The following is a 26,831-nucleotide window of genomic DNA, read 5'->3' as shown; positions in this document are numbered from 1 at the left end:
AGTACAACTTCCGCCAGCTCCACCGCCATCTCTCCCGGCATCGCGAGGCCCCAGACTGAGGCGAGACCGGGAAGGCTGGGGACTGGCTAGCGCGCGTGCTGATGACGACAGCGGAAGTGCTGGTGCCAGAGGAGGGACTAGAGCCCGGAGGGGCTGGGTATTGCGGAAGTTTTGCGGAAAAGTGTCGGGTGGCTGTGAGAGTGTAGTGTTGTTTGGGAACAAGTTCCGAAAGGGAGGCCGTCGCTCGGGGTCCCAGAGCCAGTGGCCTGCGCACATTTGGGGCAACACCGGGCGCGACTCGACGTGGCCCCTGTTGGCCTCCTCTGCCCTCCTTCCTCCCCCGGGAACCGCCTCGGATCTCCGCCATGGCATCCACCTCGACCAACCTCCAGGTATCACTGCTCTTCTCCCGCCCCCTGGAGAGTCGGAGCCGAGGGGAGGCGCGGGGCGGGGGACGGGGGGCGGGGAGGAGGGAGGAAGCGGCCGCGCCCCTGGTGCGGGGCGGAGGAGGTGGCGCCCGCGCCCAGCGGCGGGTGGGAGGGTCGGGCGTTTTCCGTCCGCTTCCGGGGTCTCCCGGGCAGGTTGCCTTCGTGAGACTTCACTTTGGTTGAGGGGTTTTTTTCTTCTCAAACCAGCTGAGTTGAACTGAACTGGGCAGAACTCTGAACGAGTGGCACAGATGCTCCAGTAGTGTAAGGGAGAGAGGAAAGAACGTAATGTTTGCAAAGCACTGTCTGGACCACTTGAAAATAGGGTGGTCCTAGTTCTCTCCTAGTTTCTGAAGCTGGTATAGCAAAGCCCGTCTTTTCGAGCTGTCAGGTGAATATAAACGTGGGAACAGTTTTGGAATCTGAGGAATCCGTCAATTCATTAAGCATACGCGTTTATGTGCACTGTCTTATGGCTCCCAAAATGATATGATAAGATCAGAAAGTCTTCTTAAACTCGTTTGTGGCTCCAGCTCCCCATCCCCACTGCAGTGAACGGAGTGATTTTTTTTTGGTACATAAATTATGGAACCTTAAGATTTTAGGCTTAATCCTTAGACCTCTGTGGGATGGAATTCATTCAGAAGAGAAATTTCCAAAACAGTGTCTCCCATCCCCAAAATGAAACTGGGGCTTCATTGGGGTTCAGAATGTGACAGCCTCGAGGATTCCCAGTCCACTAGGTCAGTTTGGGGTAAAAGAGTAGCGTGAAATACTAAGATGCAACAATCTTTGCTTCACTTTTTTTTTTTTTAAAGATTTTATTTTTTCCTTTTTCTCCCCAAAGCCCCCCAGTACATAGTTGTATATTCTTTGTTGTGTGTCCTTCTAGTTGTGGCATGTGGGACGCTGCCTCAGCGTGGTTTAATGAGCAGTGCCATGGCCGCGCCCAGGATTCGAACCAACGAAACACTGGGCTGCCTGCAGCGGAGCGCGCGAACTTAACCACTTGGCCACGGGGCCAGCCCCTGCTTCACTTTTTTTGTAACCCCATTCAGAAAGGGTGTTTTTAGTAAACATACTCGGAAAAAGTATTGGTTATTTGATTAAAAGTATTGTTCCTTTGGATATGAAAGGTGACTTCTTTTGAAATGCCCATCTTGTCACCATCCTTCTTGGTTTGTCAACTGACTAGTTTTACTCCACCAGCTTTTCGGTTGTCAAGATTTTGCGCGTGATTTGGGCATTCTACTACTTAAGTTTCATCCATTTATTGATATCTTTTCCTTTGCAAGGTTTGCAGTTTCATTCTATAATCAGTTTGCATCATATTTGAATTGGATTGTTGGATGTTCATCAGTGAATCAGCTAGAGATTGGCCCATATTAAAGGCATAGTTGCATGTGTTAAACAGGGAGAGATGTTGAGTTATAATTCTATTAATGGTTAGTTCACAGGTGCGCTTTCTCATTCAACCTTTTCGACTTTCTAACAGGAAATTTGCATGAAGAATATTCAAATAACAAGTTTGTCACCGAACAAGGCAAAAATCCCTGTAGCTAGGTGCTTATAATCTAATGGAGGAATGCAGATAACTAAAAATCAAAATTATAATATATGCAATAAATGCTGTAATAGAGTTAGAGGTTAGTGCATATCTAGCTCTTCAAGGACAAGTGAGAAATGTTCCACAGCAGAGGTGATGTGAGTGTAGATAAAGTGAAAGCTCCTGACACGAATTGTCTGCCTGGTGTTTGATGTGATCTCATTTAATCCTCAAAACAGCTTTTCAAGGTAAATATTCCATTTTCACCATATAAGAGGCCGAAGCTTATTAAGGTTATGATTTGCCCAAAGACATGCAGCTATTTAGCGTCGGAGATAGTTTTGAGTCCAAGTCTGTCTGCTTACAAGTTTGTGCTTTTTTTCACTGCAAAATTATACCTCCTTGGACACGAAAGTGCGACACGTTCCAGGCAGAAAAAAACAACATACGCCTCGGTCTAGAAGTGTAATAAACCTTGGAGAGGGTTGGGAGAAATTGCCAATAATGCAGTATGCATAGAGCTCAAAGTTTACTAGGTCCTAAATATTTTTTGAGTGTCCACTATTCCACGCATTTTGCTAAGTCTTGGGGAAACATGAAAGAAATATATGACCCTTGACTTGTAAGGGTTTATATTCTGATATGAAAACAGACATATAAAGTGACTAATAGGACACTGTGTGACCTTTGGAAGAATGTGCAAGAGGCAGTGGAAATCTAGAGAAAGCATAGGAATAGGCTGCCTGGAGGGTTGGGGAGGGCTTTGCAGCAGGGGACACCATGACTGCTGAATCTTGGAGAAGCTGGAGTTTTACAGGGAAAGAGTGGCATGTGGAGAGTGCACTGTATATGAAGGTGTGACAACTGAGTTGTCTCCATTGTCTTGGTGGTTTGTTATGACTGGAACTGGGTGTGCAAGGTGGGAGGATGAGCACAGTTAGGCCATATCATGAGGAGTGGTGTGTGCCACACATAGATGATTGGTCCTCATCGTGCTGTAGCTGGGGAGTCATAGAAGGTAATATGCTCAGGTTTTTGTTTGAGAACGAAACTCATGTGTGTACAGTGGATGTCTTGACTGTTAGTGAGCTTGGAAGCAGGGAGACTAGTTAGGCAGGGTTCTGTATGATGGGAGATGGTGAGGGCCGACATACTGTGGTACCCATTAGAATAAAGAAGAAGGGATTGATCAGACACAGTTGAAGAGGAAGTCTAGTCAGGCTTGTATCTGCATTTAGAAAGTGAGAGAGGAGGAGGAGTCTGGGTTTTCCCCTAGATTCCTAGATTGGATAGCTGAGTGGGTAGGAATGGGTTCTGGAATTATAAGAGATGGGGCGTATTTGGGGCCAGGATGCTCTGGAACTTCTTGAATTTGAAATGCTTGTGGGGACAGTCAAGTGGAAATGTCCAATGAGCAGTTGGATACATATGTGTTAGAACTAGAGAGAGAAGGCTGGGCTGGAAATAAAGATTTGGGATTACTAGCAGACAGATGGTAGCAGAGATTGTGGGCATCTTGGAGAGTTTATAGAATGAGGAAAAACAAGGACCAAGACAGAAATGCTATGGCATGTCGGCATTTAAGGAGAGAGAAAAGGGAGCCTGAAAAGAATCATTACACAGACGAGAGTAAAGCCAGGATGGAATGGTGCCGTGAAGGCCAGAGGAGGAGGCCACGTCCAGGTGTCTGTGATTGGGTTAAAGGCTGCAGAGGGGGCGTTAGGTAAGTGTGAGATTTGGCAGTCAGGGAGCAGGAAGCATTGCTGTGGGAGGAGTCAAGAACCTGAGATGAACTTAGGGTTCTCTTTGGGACTTTGCTGTGGGGGTGAGGAGGTAAGGTAGTAGCTAGAGGGGAACCTAGGAACTGGGGAGAGCTGGTGTGTTTTAGTTCATGTTTTGTGGCTATGAGTCTAAGATAGGACTTCCATTACTTTTGTGCTGAGGAAGGCCCCCAGAAAAGGGAAAGGTTGGACTGGGGAGAACAGTAGAGTGGGATATCATGGATGGGGTAAATATCAGAGGAGGAAGGTGGGGATCGGCTCTAGAGCATAGGGGAAAGAATTAGCCTAGACAAATATGGGCTGGGACATCTTTCTTCCTGGGATAGGTGACTTTAGAATTTACCCAGTTTCCCAGAGTTTTCTAGTGTGGACATGTTGTGGTCTCCTAATCTGAAAAGGACAGCACAGCTATTCCCACGCTTTGTACTGCCACATTAATGACTGGATCCTTACTGATCCTGTGTAGTATATTCCTTCAGCCTTGTGCCAGCCACTGTGCTATACTCTGGAATATAAAACAGCGAATACAACAGACATCACTTCTGTCCTCGTGGAGCTTACATTGCAGTCGGAGACTACAAGCCAAAACAAAACCCACGCACAGAGAAACAAGCCTCTGGAAGGATTTTTAAACAGAAGAGGGATGCATTTTAAAATTGAGTACATTTGGGAGTCGTCAGCCTAAAGATAATTAGCTTAAATCATTGAAAACAGATCTCGAAGGGAGGGAGTAAACAGAAAGAAGTGAACCCTAGGCCAAATGCTGAGGAACCTTAGTATTTCAGCGTCCTGTACCAGAGGAAGAATGGGGAAGGGGACTGAGCAGGAGCTGTCAGAGAGGTGGGAGGAAAACCAATCGGGAAAGTGCTGCTTGGGAGCTCAGCAGAGGGCAGGGTTCAGCATGGGAGTAATCATTTGTATTGTCGGGACATCTAGAAGAAGACAGAGCGAGCTGGCCTTTGGATCTGGCATCATGGAGAACCTGGATATAAGCAGTTTTATTGATATGATAAGGGACGGAAGCCCAGGTGGGCTGGGCTGAGGGTAAGTGAGGAAAAAGGAACTGGCAAGAGAGTAGGGGCTGCTCTGGTGAGATGTGGGCTCCTAAGGGTAGCAGAGAAATGGAACTAAGCTGAAGAGTGTTTTAGTGTCAAGGAAGGATTTCTGAAGGAGGGCTGTTTGTGTGCCGATGGAAATATCCAGTGGAGAGAAATTGTTGTTAGAGATAACAGAGGTGGAATAAACCAAAAGGAAGAAGATTTTGAGAAAGCAATGGGGGATTTTTTTCATTTGTTCAACAATTTTCTTGAGCACCCATTGTATGGCAGACGTTGTTCAGGCTCTGGGGTTAAAGCAGTGCTCCAGGTGAAGTCCCTGTCCTTGTGTGGAGCTTACTTGTGTATTAAAGGAGCTAGCCAATAAGTGGGTAGATAGGTAAACATAATGACAAACATGATGGTGGGATAAGAGTGCAGGGGTGAGGGGAGAGCTGAAAGCAGGAGTAGAGAGCAGTTTTTGGAAAAGAACATTAGGGAGGGCCACTCTGAGGTCTTGCCCTTTGAACTATGACTGAAAAGAAGACCATCATGCATCCATCTGGGGAAGAACAGTCTAGACAGAGGGATGAACAGTGCACAGGCTGCCTAAGTGAAGGAGGACTAGAAGGTTTCAGGTGAGACCCAGATGCAATGGCCCAGGTCACCTAAGGCCTTGCAGACCATGACCCAGCATTTGGGTTTTATTGTTTGCAATGGGAAGCCATCAGTGTGCCGTTCACCGATTGCTGTATGGGCTTTAGGGTCTGTCACATGAGTGAGGTCCTGTATATCCCCAGCCACAGTCTTGATACGGAATAGTCCTATGCACAGGGATCCCTCCTGTTGCCCTTCTATAACCACAGTCAGCTCTTTCTCTTCCCTCTGCCATCCCTAACCCCTGGCAATACTAATCTGTTCTCCATCTCTGGTTTTGTCACTTTGAGAAGGTTATATAAATGGAATCATACACTGTGTAACCTTTTGGGATTGGTTCTTTTCACTTAGCATAATTCCCTCAAGATTCATCCAAGTTGTGTGTTTCAGTAGTTCTTTCCTTTTTGTTACTGAGTAATTCTCCACGATGTGGATGTACCAGTTTGTTTAACCATGCAGTCACTGAAGGATATCTGGAACATTCATGTACAAGTATTTGTGTGAACATGAGTCTTTATTGCTTTGAGAGAAGTGCCCAGCAGTGCATTTACTGGTTCAGATGGTAGTTGCATGTTTAGGTTTGTAAAAAACAAACAAACCAGTTTCCCAGAGTAGCTGTGCCGTTTTACATCCTACCAGCAATGTGTGATCCCATTCTTTGTATCCTCACCAGCTTTTGGTATTGGCACCGTTTTTATCTTAGCCAGTCTGATGGACCTGTAGTCGCATCTCATTGTGGTTTTACTTTGCATTTCCCTCCTGGCTGATGATGTTGAACATCTTTTCATGTGCATATTTGCCATCTGTGTATCCTCTTTGGTAAAACGTCTATTCATGTCTTTAGCCCATTTCCTACTTGGATTCCTTTTTAGTTTGAGTTTTGAGAGATTTTAATATATTCCAGATACTTTTCCGTTGCTGGATGTGTGGTTTGCAAATATTTCTTCCAGGTTGTAGCTTGAGTTTTCATCCTTCTAATAGGATTTTTTACAAACCAAAAGTTTTTAAGTTTGACAAGGTCCAGTTTACATTTTTTCCTTTTATATGTTGTGATTTTGATGTCAAGTCTAAGAACTCTTTCTTTGCCTAGCCCTAGATGCTGGAGATTTTTTAAGTCCATGATCCATTTTGAGTTAATTTTTATACAAACTCTGAGGTTTAGGTTAAGGTTCTCTTTTTTTACCTCCTGCCCTGGCTTATGGATGTCCGTTAGCTCCTACAATTTTTTTTAATTGAGGTAAAATTGATGTATAACGTTATGTAAGTTTCAAATGTACATTATAATTCGACATCTGTATACACTGCAAAGTGATCCACACTGGAAGTCTAGTTACCATCCATCACCGTACAGTTGACACCCCTTCACCCATTTTGCCCTCCCTGCAATCTCCTTCCCCATTGGTAATCATCAATCTGTTCTCTGTATCTGTGAGTTTATTTTTGTTTTTATTTTGATGTTCATTTGTTTTGTTTTCTTTAGATTCCACATATGAGTGAAATGAGTATTTGTCTTTCCCCATGTGACTTATTGCACTTAGCATAATACCCTCAAGGTCCATTCGTATTGTCACAGATTGCAAGATTCCATTCTTTTTTATGGCTGAGTAGTATTCCACTATATACCTATACCACATCTTTATCCATTTGTCCATCAGTGGACACTTACGTTGTTTCCATATCTTAACTATTGTAAATAATGCTGCAATGGACATGGGGGTGCAACCACACCATTTCTTAAAAAGCCTATCCTACCATGGTTGACTTGCTTTTGCGTCTTTGTCAAAAATCACTTGGACGTATTTGTATAGATCTATTTCTGGGAGTTTGTTTTTTTAGGACTACAAACGTAGTCCATGTTCCTTATGGATGTTTTCAGAAGATGTGAAAAAGTAGAAAATGAAAAAATTGTCTTATCAAAAATAAACTCTGTTCACTTTCCTTCCCATCTTTTTCCTGTGCTTTTTCTTTTTTTTTACTGTTGTTTCGAATAGTTGAACTTGTGGTACGTAGAAAAATTGTATCCTGCTTTTAAAAAACTTCTGTTATAAACATTTTCCATGTCATTACAAATGTTTCCTAATATTATTTTAATGAGCCTGTACTATTCCATTTGGTGACATCTTTTTGGTGTTTAAAATTAAAGTTACCACGGTTGGTTTTTGTAAACACCTTTGTGGTTACTGTCTTTGCTCATAAACCTTTTAGTTCATTACTGGGTTAAAAGATTTGGGTATTTTTCCAATTCTTGATATTTCATTGCCCCATTCCTTCTGAAGGGGGGATTTACATGTTACTATTTACATGTTACTGTTGTTGCATGCTTTAGATATAGCAGCATTGGATTTTTCAGAATTTCTCTAAATGCGTCTTAACTTGAATTTTCAGCTATTCACTTATTCCTTACTAGCCCTAAGCTTGACTTTTGTTGAGTGAAAATGATGTGAGAATCTTAGTGATTAGTACTAGATAAAGTCATATTCAGATAGCATTTACCCGTAACAGAAGTAACTTGTAATTTATAAATAGTTATAATTTATGATAAAATGCTATTGTGACTTAGAAAAAAAGATGGGTTTATTTTAAAGTTGATTTTATTTAAAAAAAACTTTCCATATGATTATTTATTTCAAATGTATGCTTGTGCTTTGATTTTGATGGTATGATTTTGCCTCCTTTCAAACAGAAGGCAATAGATCTTGCTAGCAAAGCAGCCCAGGAAGACAAAGCTGGGAACTATGAGGAAGCCCTTCAGCTCTACCAACATGCTGTGCAGTATTTTCTCCACGTAGTTAAATGTAAGGCTATAGTTTGTTTTTATTTAAAAACACTAAAAGAAAAAATTATTCTATTCCATTCATAAAAATTGAAATACAATGCCAGAAAATTGTAAACATCAATTTGCAAAAAAAAAAAAAACTCCACTGGCTTTCTAGTACTCAGCTAGACAAGTTTTAGGTACTCAGCTAACAAATGTGCACAGATATCATAGTTATTACTTTGTACACCTAAACATATTAAAATGTCATGTAGTCAATGGAAATAAGTTTTTATTTTATTCATAATGTACCCAGATTATGTAATCTGAACTTCCTTGTTTTCTAAGCACCTGTGTGAAAATAGTCTATTTTAAAAATGGGTCAGGAAACATTTTGTGTGTGTATTTTCCAAATATGTATTGAGTGTTTACCATGCGCCAGACTGTGTTCTAGGCCCTGTGATACAGCACTGAGGGGAAAATGGATAAAATTCCTGCCTTTGTATATCTTAAACCTAATGCTGAACATAGGTGAAATAAAACGTTAAAAAAGATGTCTTTCTGGTAAACTTAAAGTTATTTTTAAATAAAAATTTTAGCAGTTGGATAGTGTAGCATTTTCTTTTGAGCTTCTCCATTTAATTTTGAGATTTTTCTGTCAAATTAAAGTAAAACTGAGAATGAATCATAACATATCAGATGTGTGGGGTAATCCCACGCACTGCGTATATTGCTGGTCTGCTTTGAAACAACCCTCCCAGGGGCCCTCATGCAGTAAAATTACTATACTGATGGTACGCATATGGGATTCCTATCGCTTTTTATACTCTGAAATGAAGCTCATGTAGGCCTCAGTGAAAATAGTTAATATTGCTTTGTTTATTTCTGTCTTGTAATTGATTTTGTATGACAAGCATTTTTCAAGTGTGCAAAACGTAAGGGAAGAGTATGAAAGGCACAGAATATTAAATAATTTCTTCTCATTATTTAGCATTAACTTCAAATATCCTAGTGTCTTGCTGAGATCTGTTTCTGACTCACACCCACCAGTGGCCTCCTACCCTGCTGGAGGAAGAATAGAGACGAATTGAGAATCATTGGTTCCAGTGAGCTAGAGATGATCTTCCTCCCGCCCCCAAAACACATTTTCCTTGTTTAAAAAATACATGTGAGAGTTTAAACCTGTCTGTGTAATACTAATGGAAAAACCTCTCTCATCTCCCTTCAATAGATGAAGCACAGGGTGATAAAGCCAAGCAGAGTATCAGGGCAAAGTGTACAGAATATCTTGATAGAGCAGAAAAACTAAAGGAGTACCTGAAAAAGAAAGAGAAAAAACCACAGAAGCCAGTGAAAGAGGGACAGCCGAGTCCAGCTGATGAGAAGGGGTATGTATTTCAGAGTGTTAGATTTTATTGTATCTAATTAAAAGATAAAATTAAATTTAATTTGTGAAATAAATTTCTTTTGTTTAAACTGGGTGTTGGCAAGCCATGACTCATAGGCCAAATTTGACCTGCTGCTTCTTTTTGTAAATCAAGTTTTATCGGAGCACAGCCACCTCACCCATTCGTTTACGTCTCATCGGTGGATCGTCTCTGGCTGCTTTTGTGCTACAACAAGAAAGTTGGATCATCGCAACAAAAATTGTATAGCACACAAAACCTAAAATATTTACTGTCTGGTCCTTTACAGAGAAAGTTTGCCAACCCCTGGTTTATCAAGCTTAGGGGATGATATAACTCAAGTGACCCTCCATGACCACTTGGTAGTAGTAGGAAAAAACATTTGTAGGAATGGTACTCAATTCTTTACCCTCTAGCCATTATGTAATATTGAAGTCTAAAAATTGTGTGAGTGATCCATGAACTAAATCTTTGACTAGTACTATTGACTCTTGGTACTAACCACATTGGACAAAATGAAAAATAATTCCAATAATGTAAATAATTTTGGGGGATATCTTATGTAAAGTTTCTCAGTGTGGCTTTGCATTAGATTTGCTTTTATTTTGTCATTGTAAAGCAACACAGCATAATTTATAAACGTCAAACCCCACTTTTGGAATGTCTTCCTAGATGGGGAATATGTCACTTACAGATGCAGAATTTGTTTATTCAGCACCTAATATGTGCATGCCAGTGGGAGCATATTCTACCCAGATCCTATGACCATTCTACTGATTGGTGCCAGAAATAGTTCCAGGTGATGACACACTCTAAGAAAATGAGACTGCAGGATAGAGTTACCGACCTGGTTGGATTTGAGGACAGGAGGTTCTGATTAGCTTTAGATGATGTGATACTCAGATTTCAGGGGACCCAGTGGAACAAGGTGACTTAGCTGACCCCCTGTGGGTCACCAGAAGTAGAGTGCCTTGAAGACAGTGCTTTGGGGGCTTTGTGGCTACTACCATAGGCCATTTTGAAGACTATGAGGAATGTAAGAACTAGAGTTGACTGGCTGCTTCAAACTACATGGGAGAGTTTGAAGAAAATTATAAGCTCAAGGTTTTATATTCTCTGTTCAAGACATGGTCAGGGCCCAGGAGTTCCTGTGACACCAAGGCTATTTTATCTTCTGCAGCTATAGCACTGACATAACAAAAATCAGACCCTAGCTGATCTTGTGGATTATTGAATTTCAACATAGGTTCCACTTCACCGGGTTTCTTATGTGAAAATTGGGACATTTATTGGAAGACTGGGACTCTAAAGTTGAAATGAAACTATTGGGAAGAATTCAGTTGACCTCTAGTGCCTGGATCCCCAGCTCTCCCCGAGACTCCCTTCCCAGCAGAAACGTCCTCTCCTCCCTGTGCATTGAGGCTCTTCTAGTCTTGCTTGAAGACCCTGTAGTGTTCCCTCCTGAGATGGCTACCTAGCAGCGGGGGTGCCAGTTCTCTTGTATTGAATAGCAGGACCCACCTGGGCTACTTTAAGCAAAAAGGGATTTATTATAAGGTATTACCTTACAGACTTTGGTAGCTGGAGAATCAAGCTTGGATTCCGTATTGCTAGGAGAAACGCCCAACTCCACCAGGATTGTTCTGGTAGGGATCCCACTGCTGCCGACTCCCCTCCCAGTAGGACCTCTGTCACAGCTCCCTTGGCAAAGCCACTGCTTTCGTCAGCAGGTGTGATCTTGCATGCAGCCCCCACCTCAGTCATTGCTTCCACCTTCTTGGAGGAACTTTGGTTTCAGCTGGAGCCCTAGCTTCAAGGGAGACTCAGAAGGGCAGTTTTTATAAGTACAACCTTTGCTGTGCAAGAAAGCATGGTAGAAGGAGGTCAGAGTGGGTGTCAATGAATGAGTTTGCAGTCTCTACCTCACCCATAGCCCCACCATCCCATGAAAATCAAGGCAATCCCATTTGGGGATAAAATCTGTCCAGCTTTTTATCTCCCTCTATGTCTTATATGTAAAAAATGATGTAATGCTGTATTTTTTCTTGGTCATTTTTTCATTCAACCTTGTATCATGAACATCTTCTAATAAAATATTTCTACAACATTGTTTTGAAAGATTTCAGTGTATTCTATTGTATGCTAATCCCTATAATTGAACATACGTTATTTCTGATTTTTTTCCCTGTTGTGAACAGTATGGGCATGATTATCCTTATAGTCAAGTCCTTGAACTCATTTTAAATTATTTCCTCAGAATAAATTCCTAGATATGAAATGTCTGGGTTGATCTTCTTGTTCCTTGGGCTCAGTTCATTTTCATCAGAAGCTTCATCCATCCTTTGGAACCCCCAGACTAAGGGTTAGAGACCTTTGTACCTTAAATAATTAATACTCTGGGTTTTTCCTCCTAGTTATGGCTTCTTGTTCTAGTATATAGTTTGCCTGGTCCTATTGTTTTTATTGTTGGTGTTTACAACTGTCCTGTAATTCATCTTAATTCTTTTGTGGAGTGAAGTGTGGAGCATGCATTTATGAATTCCTACATACATGGGTATGTCATAGGAATTTGGAGCTAGTTCCTGACTTCATTCTGGTCTTTTTGTCCCTTTCCTGTTCATGATTCCGTTTTGATGGATAATATGCCTGGTTACTATTTTATTTAATATATTCTTAAAAATAATAAAATATGCATAACTTCTATGTGAATGTCTTGTTTTGCCACTTAAATTACAGCTATTTTAGGTTAATCTTTCCTTCATTTTTGCCTTATTTTGATAGCAATGAGTGATCATTTGAATATATTAAATTTTTTTTATTAGGAATGACAGTGATGGGGAAGGAGAATCTGATGATCCTGAAAAAAAGAAACTACAGAATCAACTTCAAGGTTGCTTTAGATTTCATTTTTAAATTTACTATCTTATTAAAAAAACTCATAGCGAATTGTCTATTTGAATTGTTTTTCCCCCCCCGTATTTAAATGAGGTTCAAGAACTGGCTTTGGTTCCCAGTGGTCTCATGCTGGCTATGTTGAGACCATTTTCATAGGATTTGCTCTCTAGGTTCTCTAAAGGGTTGGCTTTTTTCATGTAGTAAAAATATCATTTTGGTTTATATCTGCCTTAAAAAATCTGTCAGTCAACTTAATCTTTTTCATTTTGTCTTATTTGCCCCCTTTTAGAGAAGGTAGCATTTATACTATTAACACACTATGAAATCTGATGGTATGAAAATTTTCTAACTGTCAGGAACAGAATGAATTAAGACTCACACTTGGCTTTTATTGCTGCTGTGGTAGCTTATTCATTGATGGTTTATTTCATGTTTCCTACCTGCTCTTCCTCATCGTTTTTATCCTATTTCAGTGTTCCCAATTACATTTATCTCTTTCTCCGTTCTGTTTTTAACTTTCACATCTATAAAAGCCCTTTCATTCTCTGCTATAGTGTAGTGGCATGATGGAGGGAGCATAGATTTTGGCTCTGTTCAGATCCAGATTTCATTCTAGGATCGGCTACTTAAAAGCTGTCTCATCTTGAGCAAGTTGCTTAACCTCTCAGAGTCTGAGACCCCAGCTCTAAAATGGAAATTAATACTATCTTCCTTTCGGGGCTATAAAAAATGAATCACAATGTAAAAATGCCTAATATTATATCTGACAAATTCTAGGGACTCAATAAATGGTAGCTCTGAGTATCTAAAAAGCCATCTATTTAATTGCTGGTTTCTTTAGTTACGGGGTTTGATTGTTCTTTAGGATGTTAGCTAATGATTTTTCAAGTGACTTTTATGCTCAGTCATTGGTAGTGTGTATTTTGTTAATTTGAACCTTGCCGAATAGAATACATAACCGGGAAGGGTTTCTGTTATGTAGGCTCAGCCTTGGGTAGTGAAGGGTGGATATACCTAGCTTGGCGAGACCTTTAACCTTCCTATACTAGTCTCTTCGTTTTGGTAATATTTCTCTCTTACCAACCCCACTGGCATGTACAGGAGAATCCTATAAGGATAGTGTCTTGAAAACACTACAGTTAATGAGAATATTTTTACGTTTCTTCAATGGTGGATGTAGTCCAAGGGCAGAAACTGAGTTTCCACGGCTGCACCACCACTGCCTGAGGTAGTGTGCGCATACACTTTGTACTCAGTAAGTGTTCATGGGCAACCCAGTGGTCCGTGCCAGCTGGCCTTATTTCAGTGGTAAGGCAAAAAGCTGTTTTCTGTCTGTTCTTTTGCTTTTGTTCCCCTTCTCTCTTGCCCTGTCTGCCAAAAAAAAATCGGATTGCATTTTTTGATTTTGAAAAGATTTTTAGTAAGAATATTTTTCTTTAAAAATCAGTAATGATAAGGACCAGAAATATATAAAAATAGAAATGCTTGAGACATTTAAATGAGGAAATTTATTTGGAATTTCAGGATGAAGTACACTATGAAAGGAGTCCTAGCCTTTCATATTCTGAAAGTCCCTTTTTTCCATCCTTTAATTTAATGGTTTGCTGATGGATTTCATTGTATATTATCCTTTTTTGAATCTTTACTCTTTTTTCCTGAAACAGTATTTTAAATTTTTTACTTCCGTTTTAAGTTATGACATTAAATGTAATATTTGATTGTTAAAATTAAAAAGTTTATGATTTTTCTGTTAGCTAAATTTGATATTCAGTGGCTTTTTTTTGAGGTTAGATAACATATTCGTGTAATAGCGTAGTCAAAGACTGGACAAATTTATGTAATTGGAAACAATCAAATTGTTTGGCTTTTATTCTCCAATAATCCCTCCCCCCCTTTGTAATTTTACAAACCATTAAGCAATATCTAGTAATTAGTACTACTTTTCTTAAATAATCTTTCATTACAAAACATTCCAAAGTCACCTTTAAACTCTTAAGGAGAAAAGTATTAGTTCACTGTGAAGATAAATTATGACATATTTAGAAAATTTATAGCAAAAATGTTTACTCATCAGATGACACTTGTATATGAAGTAAATTTACTTTTGTTTAACTGAAACAAAATCCTATCAGATGATGCAAGTGTTTTCTTGTGTAGGGTTGTTAATCTGAATGGAACGTAGGCAAGAAAGTGAATTGGCTTTTTTCTTAATTTATACTTAGTCTGACCTTTCAGATGAAAAAAGGTGTTTATGGTTTCATTTAATTTTCACCTATAGCTAAAGATTTTCATAATTTAAAGAAGGGAAGTAAGTTGCAGAGCATAATTACTCTTAGAATAAATAGATAGATGATCTTTCCTCACGAGAAGAAATACCCATAAAACTAATTTCATGGGTAATCAGTAGATTGTGTAAGTGGTGATATCTCGTTATACTTAAAACAATTACACATCACCTTAGAACAGGCTGCTTAGTAGTTTGTAGTTGAGGACTTTTCTGTATACTGGAAAATTGGAAAAGCTTTTGATAAAAGATAACTAGAAAGTTTTGCCAATAAGCTATAGTAAAAGAAGTATTTTGTAGACTCTTAACTGCAATAATTGCAGTGGCTTTTGAATGTATTTGTTCAAAAATGTAATCATTTAAGTAGCTTTGTTAGTTCAACAAAAGTTGCAAATAGGTCTATTTAGAAGCCAAACAGGAAATTTGGCAAATCTCAGAAAAGTGTTGCAAATCTACAAGAGGATGTTTTCTCTCTCTTCTCCATCATCCCCTTGTCTTCTCTTCCTTCCTCCACCCTCCCTTATCCCTTCTCTTCATCTATCCATCTGTCTGTCTGTCTGTCTGTCTTCAGTTAAAGTTGTTAAGTATATGTTCTTCCTGTGGTTGAGGAGAGCATTAGATCACTGTGTCTTTTGGCTAAAAGAAGTAGTAGTACGTCGGTTTCATTGAACAGGTCCTTTGGATACTCCAGAATCAGTGTATTCAAACATTACGACTCATTTATGTAATGTTTGGTGCTTTTCCAAGCACTCTGATGTTCATTATGTCACTCGATCCTCGCCCTAACCTGTCTGAGTAGTTTGGGCAGATGGTGTTATTTTCATTTCACAGTGAGGACATAGAAATACAAAAGTTAAGTGATTTACCCTAGGTTGTGTAGCCTCCCACCCCAGCTTCCTGACTCCTCCTGACTACTCTCTAACAATTCCTTCCTCTTCACACTGTTTCAAAAAGGTTTTTAATGTATAGCTTTTCCAGACAATTTTATCATGCATTTCTTTAACGTCACTGTTTCATGTTGTCTTCTAAATTTGATGGAATAGTCCTCCTTAATTTAGAGATGACATAATTTTTTGTAGGTGCCATTGTTATAGAGCGACCAAATGTGAAATGGAACGATGTTGCTGGTCTTGAAGGAGCCAAAGAAGCTCTTAAAGAGGCTGTGATATTGCCTATTAAATTTCCTCATCTTTTTACAGGTGAGACGACTTTTAAATAATTTTTTGGTGATTTTTTTTAAAAATGCATTGATGACTGAGTCAAAGCAATATGAATTCGGGTCACCATATCCTGAGTTATAACCTTAAATTCTGTTAAAAGTTGGTGATATGCCTTTACACGAAAATATTTATTCCATATACATCGTACATATTTGTAGTATGTGTATTGAAGTATAACCTCAACGTCAGCCAGTGGGGCATAGAGTAAATCATCGACATGCACTGGGCTGCTGTCGCTCATTAAAATATGGTTTACCTCTACATTATATTTGACATGGAAGAATGTCCACATATGTTGTAAAGATCAAAAAGCAAGGTATAAAATATGTGTGGTATGATTCCATGTTAAATAAATGTGTGTGCTGAGGAGTAAGTGTAGACAGATTGACATTACAATGTTAATGTATGCCTAGGAGATCAGATTATGAGTGATTTTTGCTTTTGACTTTCATCTCAATTTTTTGCAAAGGACATGTACTAGTTTTATAAGAGGATTTCCATTTCTTAAAAAGAGGAGTAAGAATTATTTAACAGATGAGTCTCAGATGAAGTACATATCCCCGAGGAGTGGAAGGACAGCTCATTATGACTGTAAGGAGAATATTGCTAACCCACCATCTGGGTATAGTTGAAGTTACGGCTCCAGCAGTTAAGTCATTTGTCTGGGCAGAACCATTCCTTCACATTGTCCTTTGTGTTACTGAGAGCCAGTGTTTGTGATATGGCTATAGCCCCAATCTGACAGTGAGACAAAGGTTTTTCCTTTTAAAAACAAGCTAGTTTATGTAGAGAGCAAATCTGTGATGTTGGCCTCAAACTGAACAGGTCCAGACAGTGATATCATATACAGCAGTGATGAAGAGCAAAGAACCCGTGGGCCACCCATTGTCCACTTAGCTTGAGGTATGACTTACAGCCTAACTTCAGGAACATGAAACTAATAGTATTAAAGTTGACGTCATAATCCTGTAAAAGTCCAAATATAGTTGAATTCATTTTGTGTTATATTACTTACACCAGTGTTTCCCAAACATGAGTCATGTATGTATCATCTTCATGAATGTTTCCGTGTATGTGTACCGTTATTTTTTAAGTATTTACCTTTAAATCACTCACTTTTAGTTAACTTTTTATTGAAGTGTAGCATAAATACAGAGAGACATGCAGGAACCAGTAAGTGTTCAGCTTCATAAATTATCACAAAGTATATAAACCTATGTAATCAACCAGATCAAAACATACTGTCAGTAACGCAGAAATCTCTGTCTGCCTCTTTCCTACCCAGAGGTAATCACTCTCTTGACTTTTAACACCATAGATTGTTTTACCCATATTTGAACTTTTAAATCATCTCACCTATTTTTACTTAGTAATTTTATTTTAAAAGACTGCTTTGTATCTACTATAAATGGAAAAATTAGTATTTCTTTAATACATATTTAAAAAATTGTTTAAATAAAAAGTATTTGTGTATCACCTAAAAGCACTTCAGCCACCAGTGGCATATATACCACATTTAAAGGAACACTGACTTAAAATTGCAGACGTTTAAAGTAGGAAAATAGAATTCAAGTAAAAGTTAAGGCTTTCATAACAGTGAATATAACAACATTTAGTTTTGTCATTGGTCGTCTGCATATCATTCTTTGCAGACACCATGTGCCAATCCACAGTTCGCACCTAGCAATTTTTAAAGTGTATATTTGATATTTTATTTCTAGGTATAACCCAGCCTAGTTCATTTTAGGCAGCATTATAATTTCCCATTAGCTAAATCAAGACACAAAGAGTTGATTTCTTCACTTGTTATATGTTGGCGAAATTAGGATTTCAGGTAGAATCCCCTTCTCATTACCTAGCCATTTGAATGAGAACATGCTACCCATAATAATAACCTGTGAACCTGTGCTTCCTTGTGGAATCAAGAATTGAATTGAACTCCATGAGAGGTCAGCCAAACTGTTAGTTTCACTCCTCCAAAATTCATAAATATTTAAAAGAAAATATTTCCAGCTGTCTTTCCCCTGTGGATGTAGTTTCTCCTCCAAGATTCTGACACTGAGCAGTGCACACAGTAGATGATCAGGAAGTGCCTTTTAATTGAACTCTCTTTCGTCCACTAGAGTGTAAGCCCACAGAGCACAGATCTCTTTGTATTCATGGTTCTCTGTCTACACATTGTGGTTTCGATACATATTGGTTGAATGAATGAGTGAGCAAGCAAATGAACTTCCTGTTAGAAGGATTATATCTGTGTAAACAGTTATGACAAAGTGGTCTCTAGAAAAAGCAAATAAAATACATTTAAGATATACTTAACTATAGACTTATTTTTAAAAATGTTTTATTCTACTGATAGCTTTAGAGTGAAAACCTCTTCACAGTATTCTCCAGTATGAATGATATCTCTGGGAACTGAAATTAAGAGTCTTGAACTTCTGTGTTATTTTTCTAATGCAAATTTAGGCAAGAGGACGCCTTGGAGGGGAATCCTGTTATTTGGGCCACCTGGAACAGGAAAGTCCTATTTAGCCAAAGCTGTAGCAACGGAAGCAAACAACTCAACCTTTTTTTCAATATCTTCTTCTGACCTTGTTTCTAAGTGGCTAGGCGAAAGCGAAAAGTAAGTCGTAAGTTGATTTTGTTAGTTTTTCTTTTTGCCTGGTAGTCACTGTATCAGTCTATAAAGTAATGGGTTACTTAGCGTCATTAATAGACATTCAGAGAAGTGACAAAGTGTAGGTATTCATTTCTCTGTCAAGTCAGTCCCTAATTTGGGATTTATTTTGTAGGGAATATATCATATATTTACAGTTTAGGGAATCATAAAGTGAATGATCCAGTTGTAGCATTCTTATTTTCTGCATCAAAACATGATTAGGCTTTTTAATCTAAGTTCCTATAATATTGGCATATTGTTTTAGTCTTTTCTTTGTCATGTGTCATTTACTATTTTTTTAGAAACTGAAAGCTTTTATTTATTTTTAGGCTAGTTAAGAATTTATTCCAACTTGCCAGAGAGAATAAACCTTCCATTATCTTCATTGATGAAATTGATTCTCTGTGTGGTTCAAGAAGTGAAAATGAAAGTGAAGCTGCACGTAGAATTAAGACAGAGTTCCTAGTTCAAATGCAAGGTAGTATTACTGATTTTTAAAATAATTTCTGTTTATTGTATAACCATTATTATAACAATAATGGAAAAAAATTCAAGCAGAATTTCTCCATTCCAGCAGACCAAGTATTTCATTATGCCATGGTTCATTCTGAGTGCCTTCCATATGCATATGTAACTTTTCACTAGCTGTAACCTTCTTGTAGGACTCACTGGTATAAATAGTAAAGAGATTAATATATTTTACTTATACCAGGAGCAGTATCAGTAAAAGGAATATGTAGGCTTCAAATGAAATCTTTCAAGAGATATTTTGAAAAGAATATTAACAGTATTTGTCCACCGTCTAGGAGATTTGACTCTTAGGAATACTTACATTATGTTTAATAGTATGATATTTGATTAAATCCAGTTTTTTTCAGAGAGAAACTCAGGATGAGGCACTTTAATGTTAAAGCACCACATTTCTTAATAGAACCTACAGACGAGGTTTAAAGAACACTAAAATGACAAATTATTTAAAATACTACCCATTTTGATGCAGGCGTTGGTGTGGACAATGATGGAATTTTGGTTCTGGGAGCTACAAATATACCCTGGGTTCTGGATTCTGCCATTAGAAGAAGGTATGATGATATAGTAAATATCTTATTTCTAACTACAGATGTAATAGTAATAATTCCCTTTTTGTCCAGTGAGGAGGCATTCTAATAACTTTTTTAATGTGTCCTGACCGTATTGCCCCCTTGCCTTGGGGGGGCATTTGTTTCTTTGTTTGCCTGCTGTGTTGAAGATATGAGATTTCCACATACTGGAGTCTTGGAAAATGTATTAGTTAATGCTTACCTTTAGTTGTATGTACGCTTAGTGGGCAATGATGCTTCAGAAATTTACAAATATAGTTTGATATTCCAATGAACAATCTTCATATAAAATTTGAGCAAAATGGCAATTGTATAAGTTAAAGTATGATAACCAAGATATATTTTCAGTTAAAAAATTTGTGTCTGTAATTTTTAAATTGAATATGAAACTTGAGCTACAGGAAGGATGTAGAGACTTAACACTGCACTTTGGTTTCTGTCACTGGTGCCCCGTTCCCTTGATGGTTTGCCCGGATGCTGGACTACCATCCAGTACCAAGAAAGGAAGTGTGCTGGTTATATTTGGAAAAATGGCCTAATTCTGAACCCATCGTTAGAGATAACGGAAACTTTTTAAGTGCTTTAAAATTTTTAAAACAGAGATTTACCTGGAGGAAAAAAGGTCTTGACAGACCACTTAATTGTCCCTCATTGCTTCCTTCCTATCTCCAAATACTGAAATTCTCAAAAGGCAAGCAAAATTATTATTAATAAAACCGCGTTTATTTACGATATAGTAGATCTGTTCTGAATGTACTCATTATAATAAAGTGGACATTTTTGGTAATAAATGTTCATCCTATAATATTTTGAGTAATTTTATTATTTTGAATTTACAGAATTATGTTGTCGTCTCCTATTTCATATTGTTAATCATGTAAATCCCTTGATCAGGAGTTCAGAGTATAATTCCGTGGGAAACAGTAATCCTGTAAGACATGTCGTGTCATGAATTCAACACATAAACACTATGTTCAAAATAACCAAAAAAGTCACGTGAAAAAGATTAAACCACTCCAAACTGGTCCCTGGCTATTTTGGTTTTATCTGTTCATTGTTAATATGTTCTGGATGTTTTCCCTTTATTTAACCTAAATATATTTGCTTAACTCTGACACATAAGGGCCTGTGTAACTTATTCAGAGTAACTTTGTAAAGCAAGAATATTTAAGTGTCTTGTTTCTTCTTGAAAATATTCTAATTTTCAGTTGAAATTAAATATATATAGTAATATTCTTGATGTAATTTTTCTTTCATTTTAAGATTTGAGAAACGAATTTATATTCCTTTGCCTGAGGCCCATGCTCGAGCAGCAATGTTTAAACTGCACTTGGGGACCACTCAGAACAGTCTAACAGAAGCAGACTTCCGAGAATTGGGGATGAAAACCGAGGGTTATTCAGGGGCAGACATAAGTATCATTGTGCGCGATGCACTTATGCAGCCTGTTCGAAAAGTGCAGTCAGCTACTCATTTTAAAAAGGTAAGGAACTTTTATCTATCCTTTCATATGTGTTTAAAATCAAGTTTCAAGACTATCATTGATTTGTCTTCAAAGAATCTCAGGAAGGTCTCAGTTTTGTATAATGAATAAGTGGGTTTACAGATTAGACATATTTCCATTTAATTGAAAATAAGTTCTCCCACAAGGTTTGTTTATTAATAGCCATTATAAATAGTCCTAAAGTATTTTAAAATTTTCTATATGATGATTTTTGAAGTACCTACTATTTTGATATAAGTATAAAAACTTGAATATATAGTTGCCTATGATGTAACTACAATATCCTTGAGCAGAATCTGGTGTGTTTATACTTCATTAACAGAGTAAAAATAATAATAGCTAATATTGTTTAAATATTCACATGCTTGGCACTGTGTTCTATCCTTTATCTTACTGTTTCATTTGGTCCTCACACAAACTGTAAGAGGTGCATAGAGCTGCCCGTTGATGGTTAATCTGAGACTTGGATGTTAACATGGTTAAACTGGGGCTTCGATGGGAACAAGGTTTACCAAGGTATGTAGAGGGGCAGAGGTGTGATGTTTCTCCAGATGAGGTGGACTTCAGAATCTGAAGTCTCAACCGTTTGCTCTCCTGCCCCTCCCATGCGTTTTTGTCTGCATGAATGCGGTGAGCATATGTAGTTGAGATAGAACTTTATAAAAAGACTATGATCTTGAGATATCCAATTTAAGTAACAGTGGAGGAGGTAATTGGGACCAACCCGCTTGCTGAGGGCAGCGGTCTCCGGTATTGCTCATGAACATAGGTGTGAAAATCCTGAAAACTATTAGCAAACTTAATCCAGCAATATATGGCAAGACTAATATGTCACGACTAATGCATATGTATGTCCATTATGTACCACAAAATAAGCTTTTTAAAAAAATGAGCTTGAGTTAAAACCTGGATTTAAAGCCCGACTCCACAGTTTACTTGTTATAGCTCCTTGAGCAAATTATATAATCTATTTAACACTCATTTTTATCACCTCTAAAGTAGAGATGATAACTACTTTGAAGTGCTGTTTTGAGAATGAAATGAAGTAATATTCATAAAACACCTATCAGGGTACCTGAATATCCCAGTAAATATTACTCAGTTCCCCTTGTTCAGCCACTTCATTACTGAGAGAAATATAGTAGACTCAGATCAAGTTTATGCCACAGCTGTTGCATTTTCTCTTAAATTCTCTTTACCCTTTAGAAACTGTAGATTCTTAGGAACCCAGTCCTTTCCTACCCAGAACTCTTCATTCATTCTCTGTGTTACTACCAGGGACAGCCTAGGTGACCCTGAAGCCAGGTCGTTGTGAGGAATAAAGGTGGAGCAGCCAGATTAGTTTCACATCGGACCTTTTATATCACCGACTATGCTAGGTCTCTCTAGGGCTCCATCCTTCAATTGGCAAGAACAAGTTTGCCCGTTTATTTTATTTATCGAATGTCTTAAGTACTAATCTGTGCCCAGAGATAAGTCAGAAAGTATAACAGTCAAAACACACAAAAATCCCTGCAGCTGAAGTTTTTGTAAGGAAAGACAGACAACAAAATAGGCACAGTAAGTAAAGTGAGAACGTTTATTTCTCCACGCCTGCCCCAATCCTGAGACAATGTTTAAGATTGATCATTGTAAAACAAATATTAAAACATACCCAATTTGATACAAATATGTTGCCATCTAAATATTTACATGTGACTCTGGATGTCATTAAAACTTTATTTTAAATCAGTTACAAATCGTAAAATGCACTGAATTACATTTAACATTTAATTTTGTACTTATATTTGAAGAAGGGGTTTTTGTTAAAGCGACATTCAGTAACGAGCCTTCCAGACATCACAGAAGTTTCTGAGCTGTGGAAAAGAGAAACAAGAGGATTTTTGAGTATGTCTCTTTTTGGTCTCTGGGATTATTACCACTTAATAAGCATTACAGAAAAAAAGAGAAATCTCAGCCACAGGTCACTGTTTCTTTTTTTATTTTAACTCATTTTCTCCCTGTGATCATATAAGTAATTTATTGTAGGAAATTTCAAAATATAGAAAAACATCAAGAAAAAAATTAAAAATCTAGCAAAATCTCTTCCATCACCCAGAGATAACCACTTTTTGTTGTATATTCTTGTGTTTATTTTCAGAAGTGAACACTTTTAATGAAACAGAAAATAGTACATTTTCAAATTTCCTGATAATGGCCTAAATCTTAATGTTTATTTAATTTATTCAAATAAGTGTTTCAGACGACTGTTCATTCCAGGTTCGAGGACCCTCACGAGCTGACCCTCGCAGCACAGTGGATGATCTGCTGACGCCCTGCTCTCCAGGCGACCCTGGTGCCATTGAAATGACGTGGGTGGATGTCCCTGGGGATAAGCTTTTGGAGCCAGTTGTTTGCATGGTTTGACATTTTGTTTGCTTTTAAGAAAACTTTTAAAACGTTATACTAGGGTCCAGCCCAGTGGTGCAGCAGTTAAGTTCACACGTTCCGCTTTGGCAGCCCAGGTTTCGCCAGTTTGGATCCCGGGTGCAGACCTACATGCTGCTTGTCAAGCCATGCCGTGGCAGACATCCCACATATAAAGCAGAGGAAGGTGGGCACAGATGTTAGCTCAGGGCCAGTCTTCCTCAGCAAAAAGAGGAGGATTGGCGGCAGATGTTCGCTCAGGGCTAATCTTCCTCAAAAAGAACAAAAATCCACAATGTTATACTTTGTGATCTGTCAGACAAAAATTTTCAGTTATGTAAGATGAGCTAGAAAATGTTTTATGACAGGCGTGTTTATTTGGTACTAACTACTTAAAAAGTTGTAAAGATTAATTGAACTTAAAATATAAAAAATAATCTTTAAAATGTTTCCTGGGCTTTGAGGAAAATTTAATTGTAAGTTAATATCAAGCTATTTTTCAAAAAAACAGGTTTCTCACGTTGTAAATGTTACAGCTGGGATATTATCACCAAAATGCTCATATATATTGCATAAATTATTGTCAAGAGTTAACTAAAAACTAGGATTGGTGAAAATTCTTTTCCCTGAATCTCAGGTTTTGTAAAATAATCCAGAAACCCTAATATGTGTATCATAGTATTCATAATGGTGTTTTTTTGTTTTACTTCTCAAGGCTTCATAGAAAGTTTAAATAATGTAGTGCTTAGAAAGAAAAGTTCTGAAACAAAATTTTTATTATAATATTTTATTATTATATTTTTAGGGAACTTACTGTGATTCAAAAGGTACATTATTATATTTGTATTTTCTTATTGATGAACAGTCATTTTTTAAAAATCTTCTGCTTCAGTTACAGATTTTCAAAGAGCTTTATGTTAGAATTAACAATAACTTGCAGAGGAGAAACTTTTATATGATACGTGGACATAGATATGTAAACATAAATGTACGTGTGTATGTATACAAGTATATGAGTATATACACATATATGTACACATACACACATAGATATGTTTATATGTTAATTAACCATAATATTTACATGGAAGGTTATTCGGATACTCTTGTTTGTTTCCATTTTTTATTTATTTTTTAACGTTTTGGTTTTTGACCAGTTTCCGTACCATTTTATAGGAGACACAGCCTGGAAGTTAATTTTTTTAGGAATCCTTGCTATTAGCATATTTTCTTACCATTTTGATCTTAATTTTTAATTGATAGTTAAAAATTGTGATTAGTTGATTTTGATTGAATGGTATTCTGTTTCACATAAGTATAAGTGAATGACTATATTCCTTTTGAATTGCACTTGAAAAACTGTTCTCTTGTTTAAGAAAAAATAGGTAAGGCCAGAAGAGAGATCAGGGACCTGTTTTGGAGAGCCTTGATCCTTCGACTAAGAGGGCTAGACTTCTGATGGGTAATGAGGAGCTATTGAAGGTTGTGATCAGGACAAGGCAAGCAACGGAAAGTTCCTTTGCAAAGGAGTAACATGGTCAAAGATGACCTTTACAAGAATAAGAGAGTGTATTGTCAGTAGCTTATGGCACACTGTAGATATTCAGATTTAACATTAGGTCACAGTTAGTAATAATAATGATGATAACGCAATGATTCTTATTTGATTAAATCTATTACTCATACTCCCCCCTTCTTTTCCTTGACAGTCGGATATGTTACGGTCACTGTCTAGCACAAAGCCCACAGTCAATGAACATGACTTGTTGAAATTAAAGAAGTTTACAGAAGATTTTGGCCAAGAAGGCTAAACCAAAGACAGCGAGGAAGACATTTGCCACGTGTGTTGTTTCTTTCATGGGTATTTTTGCCTTTCTTGGCTGGCATTCAGATTATTTCCAGTAAAACTCTTTTACCACAGGGAAACATAGATCCCACTCAGTGTTCCTTCAAGTTTTATATGTACTTTTGCTCCATTACCAGTTAAATGCTCCTATTAACAAAAATTATAAAATAATGGGTTATAAAGAAATGAGTGGTAAGTGAATGGCGAAAAATAGAAATTACTCAGTAAAAAAGGATTAAAATTGAGAGACAAATATTTAAAGTTGTTATGAATAGTAGTCTTTGCAAAGAGCATTTATCTTTTTTGTTTTACCAAAATGAAATAGGGCTTATTTCATATTTTGGAAAAATTCTTAGGCATCATTCTCATCAATGTAAAATTTATTTACTTTATTAAAAAAATTAAAATAACAGGATCTTCACTCTCAGGGATGGGCAATAGAACAGCAAAGAGCACTGTGATTGAGCTTGAAAGGTTTTGAATTATGTTCTAGTCAAGGCTCTTAATTGTGTAGATTTAAGTGATTTCTTTAAAAGCAGCAAGCTTTTGTATTTAACTAAATAATACCTTTCACTGTGCAATCTCAAGAGAAAGACTTCCTAAATTATGCATTGTCTTTATCTTGAAGAAGAAAATTGTCTCTTTCGGTGTCTTTTTGTAGCAAGATCGACCAAAACAGGTGGTAAATAAACACGTACTTTTTAAATAACTCTGTCGTGAAATACTGTAATGGGAACCTTCGTTAAAAGGACTGGCCTCCGTTTGGATTAGGGGAAGTTTCTTGTGTGTGATGAGGGGGGTGTACATATATATATATATATAATTTTTTTTTAATATAGAATAGCAAGGGTCTTGTCTTTTACCTTTTAAGTTCAGGGAACCGTTTGTCCTGACCACATATATGTTATCAGTGTAATACTTCATGAAGCTTTAGAAAGGAGCTGATGTCTCATTAAATAATAAAATACAAACATGCTGTGTTATTTTAATATCTTCAAATAAATCATCTGAGGGTATGTGTTATACACTTCAGCATCAACACTAAGTTGTGCCTTGTACACTTGCATTGGCTACACATGCAAAGGATTATTAAGGTAGCTAGAATGAGGTAGATTCCTTAATTACTGTAAAGTTCTACCTTGCACATGCTATAGAGTAACTTGCATTTTAAAGTATATTTGCACATTTTACATATTATGCTATATGGTTGCCTTTGGGTTTTCTGTACAGATTGTTTTTGTTGATATTAAATGGAAATCTAGGCCTGAAATATGCTGTTCTTGTGTGAAGTAAATTGATATAACCTACTA

General features: G+C 37.6%; 1 protein-coding gene across 1 annotated transcript; it reads left to right on the top strand.

Moving 5' to 3' along the window:
- Positions 1-26,831, top strand: VPS4B (vacuolar protein sorting 4 homolog B). Its single transcript, XM_001490690.6, has 11 exons — positions 1-392; positions 8,130-8,241; positions 9,433-9,589; positions 12,430-12,497; positions 15,866-15,985; positions 18,473-18,629; positions 18,995-19,143; positions 19,666-19,747; positions 21,029-21,248; positions 23,529-23,669; positions 25,385-26,831. Exons 1-11 carry the CDS (start codon positions 366-368, stop codon positions 25,484-25,486), a joined length of 1,335 nt encoding a protein of 444 aa, XP_001490740.2. The 5' UTR covers positions 1-365; the 3' UTR covers positions 25,487-26,831.

Source organism: Equus caballus, chromosome 8 (genome assembly GCF_041296265.1).
Source record: "Equus caballus isolate H_3958 breed thoroughbred chromosome 8, TB-T2T, whole genome shotgun sequence".
In the NCBI taxonomy this organism is placed as follows: domain Eukaryota; kingdom Metazoa; phylum Chordata; class Mammalia; order Perissodactyla; family Equidae; genus Equus; species Equus caballus.
The sequence above is the reverse complement of the archived record's forward strand: the minus strand, read 5'-3'. Positions and strand labels throughout refer to the sequence as shown.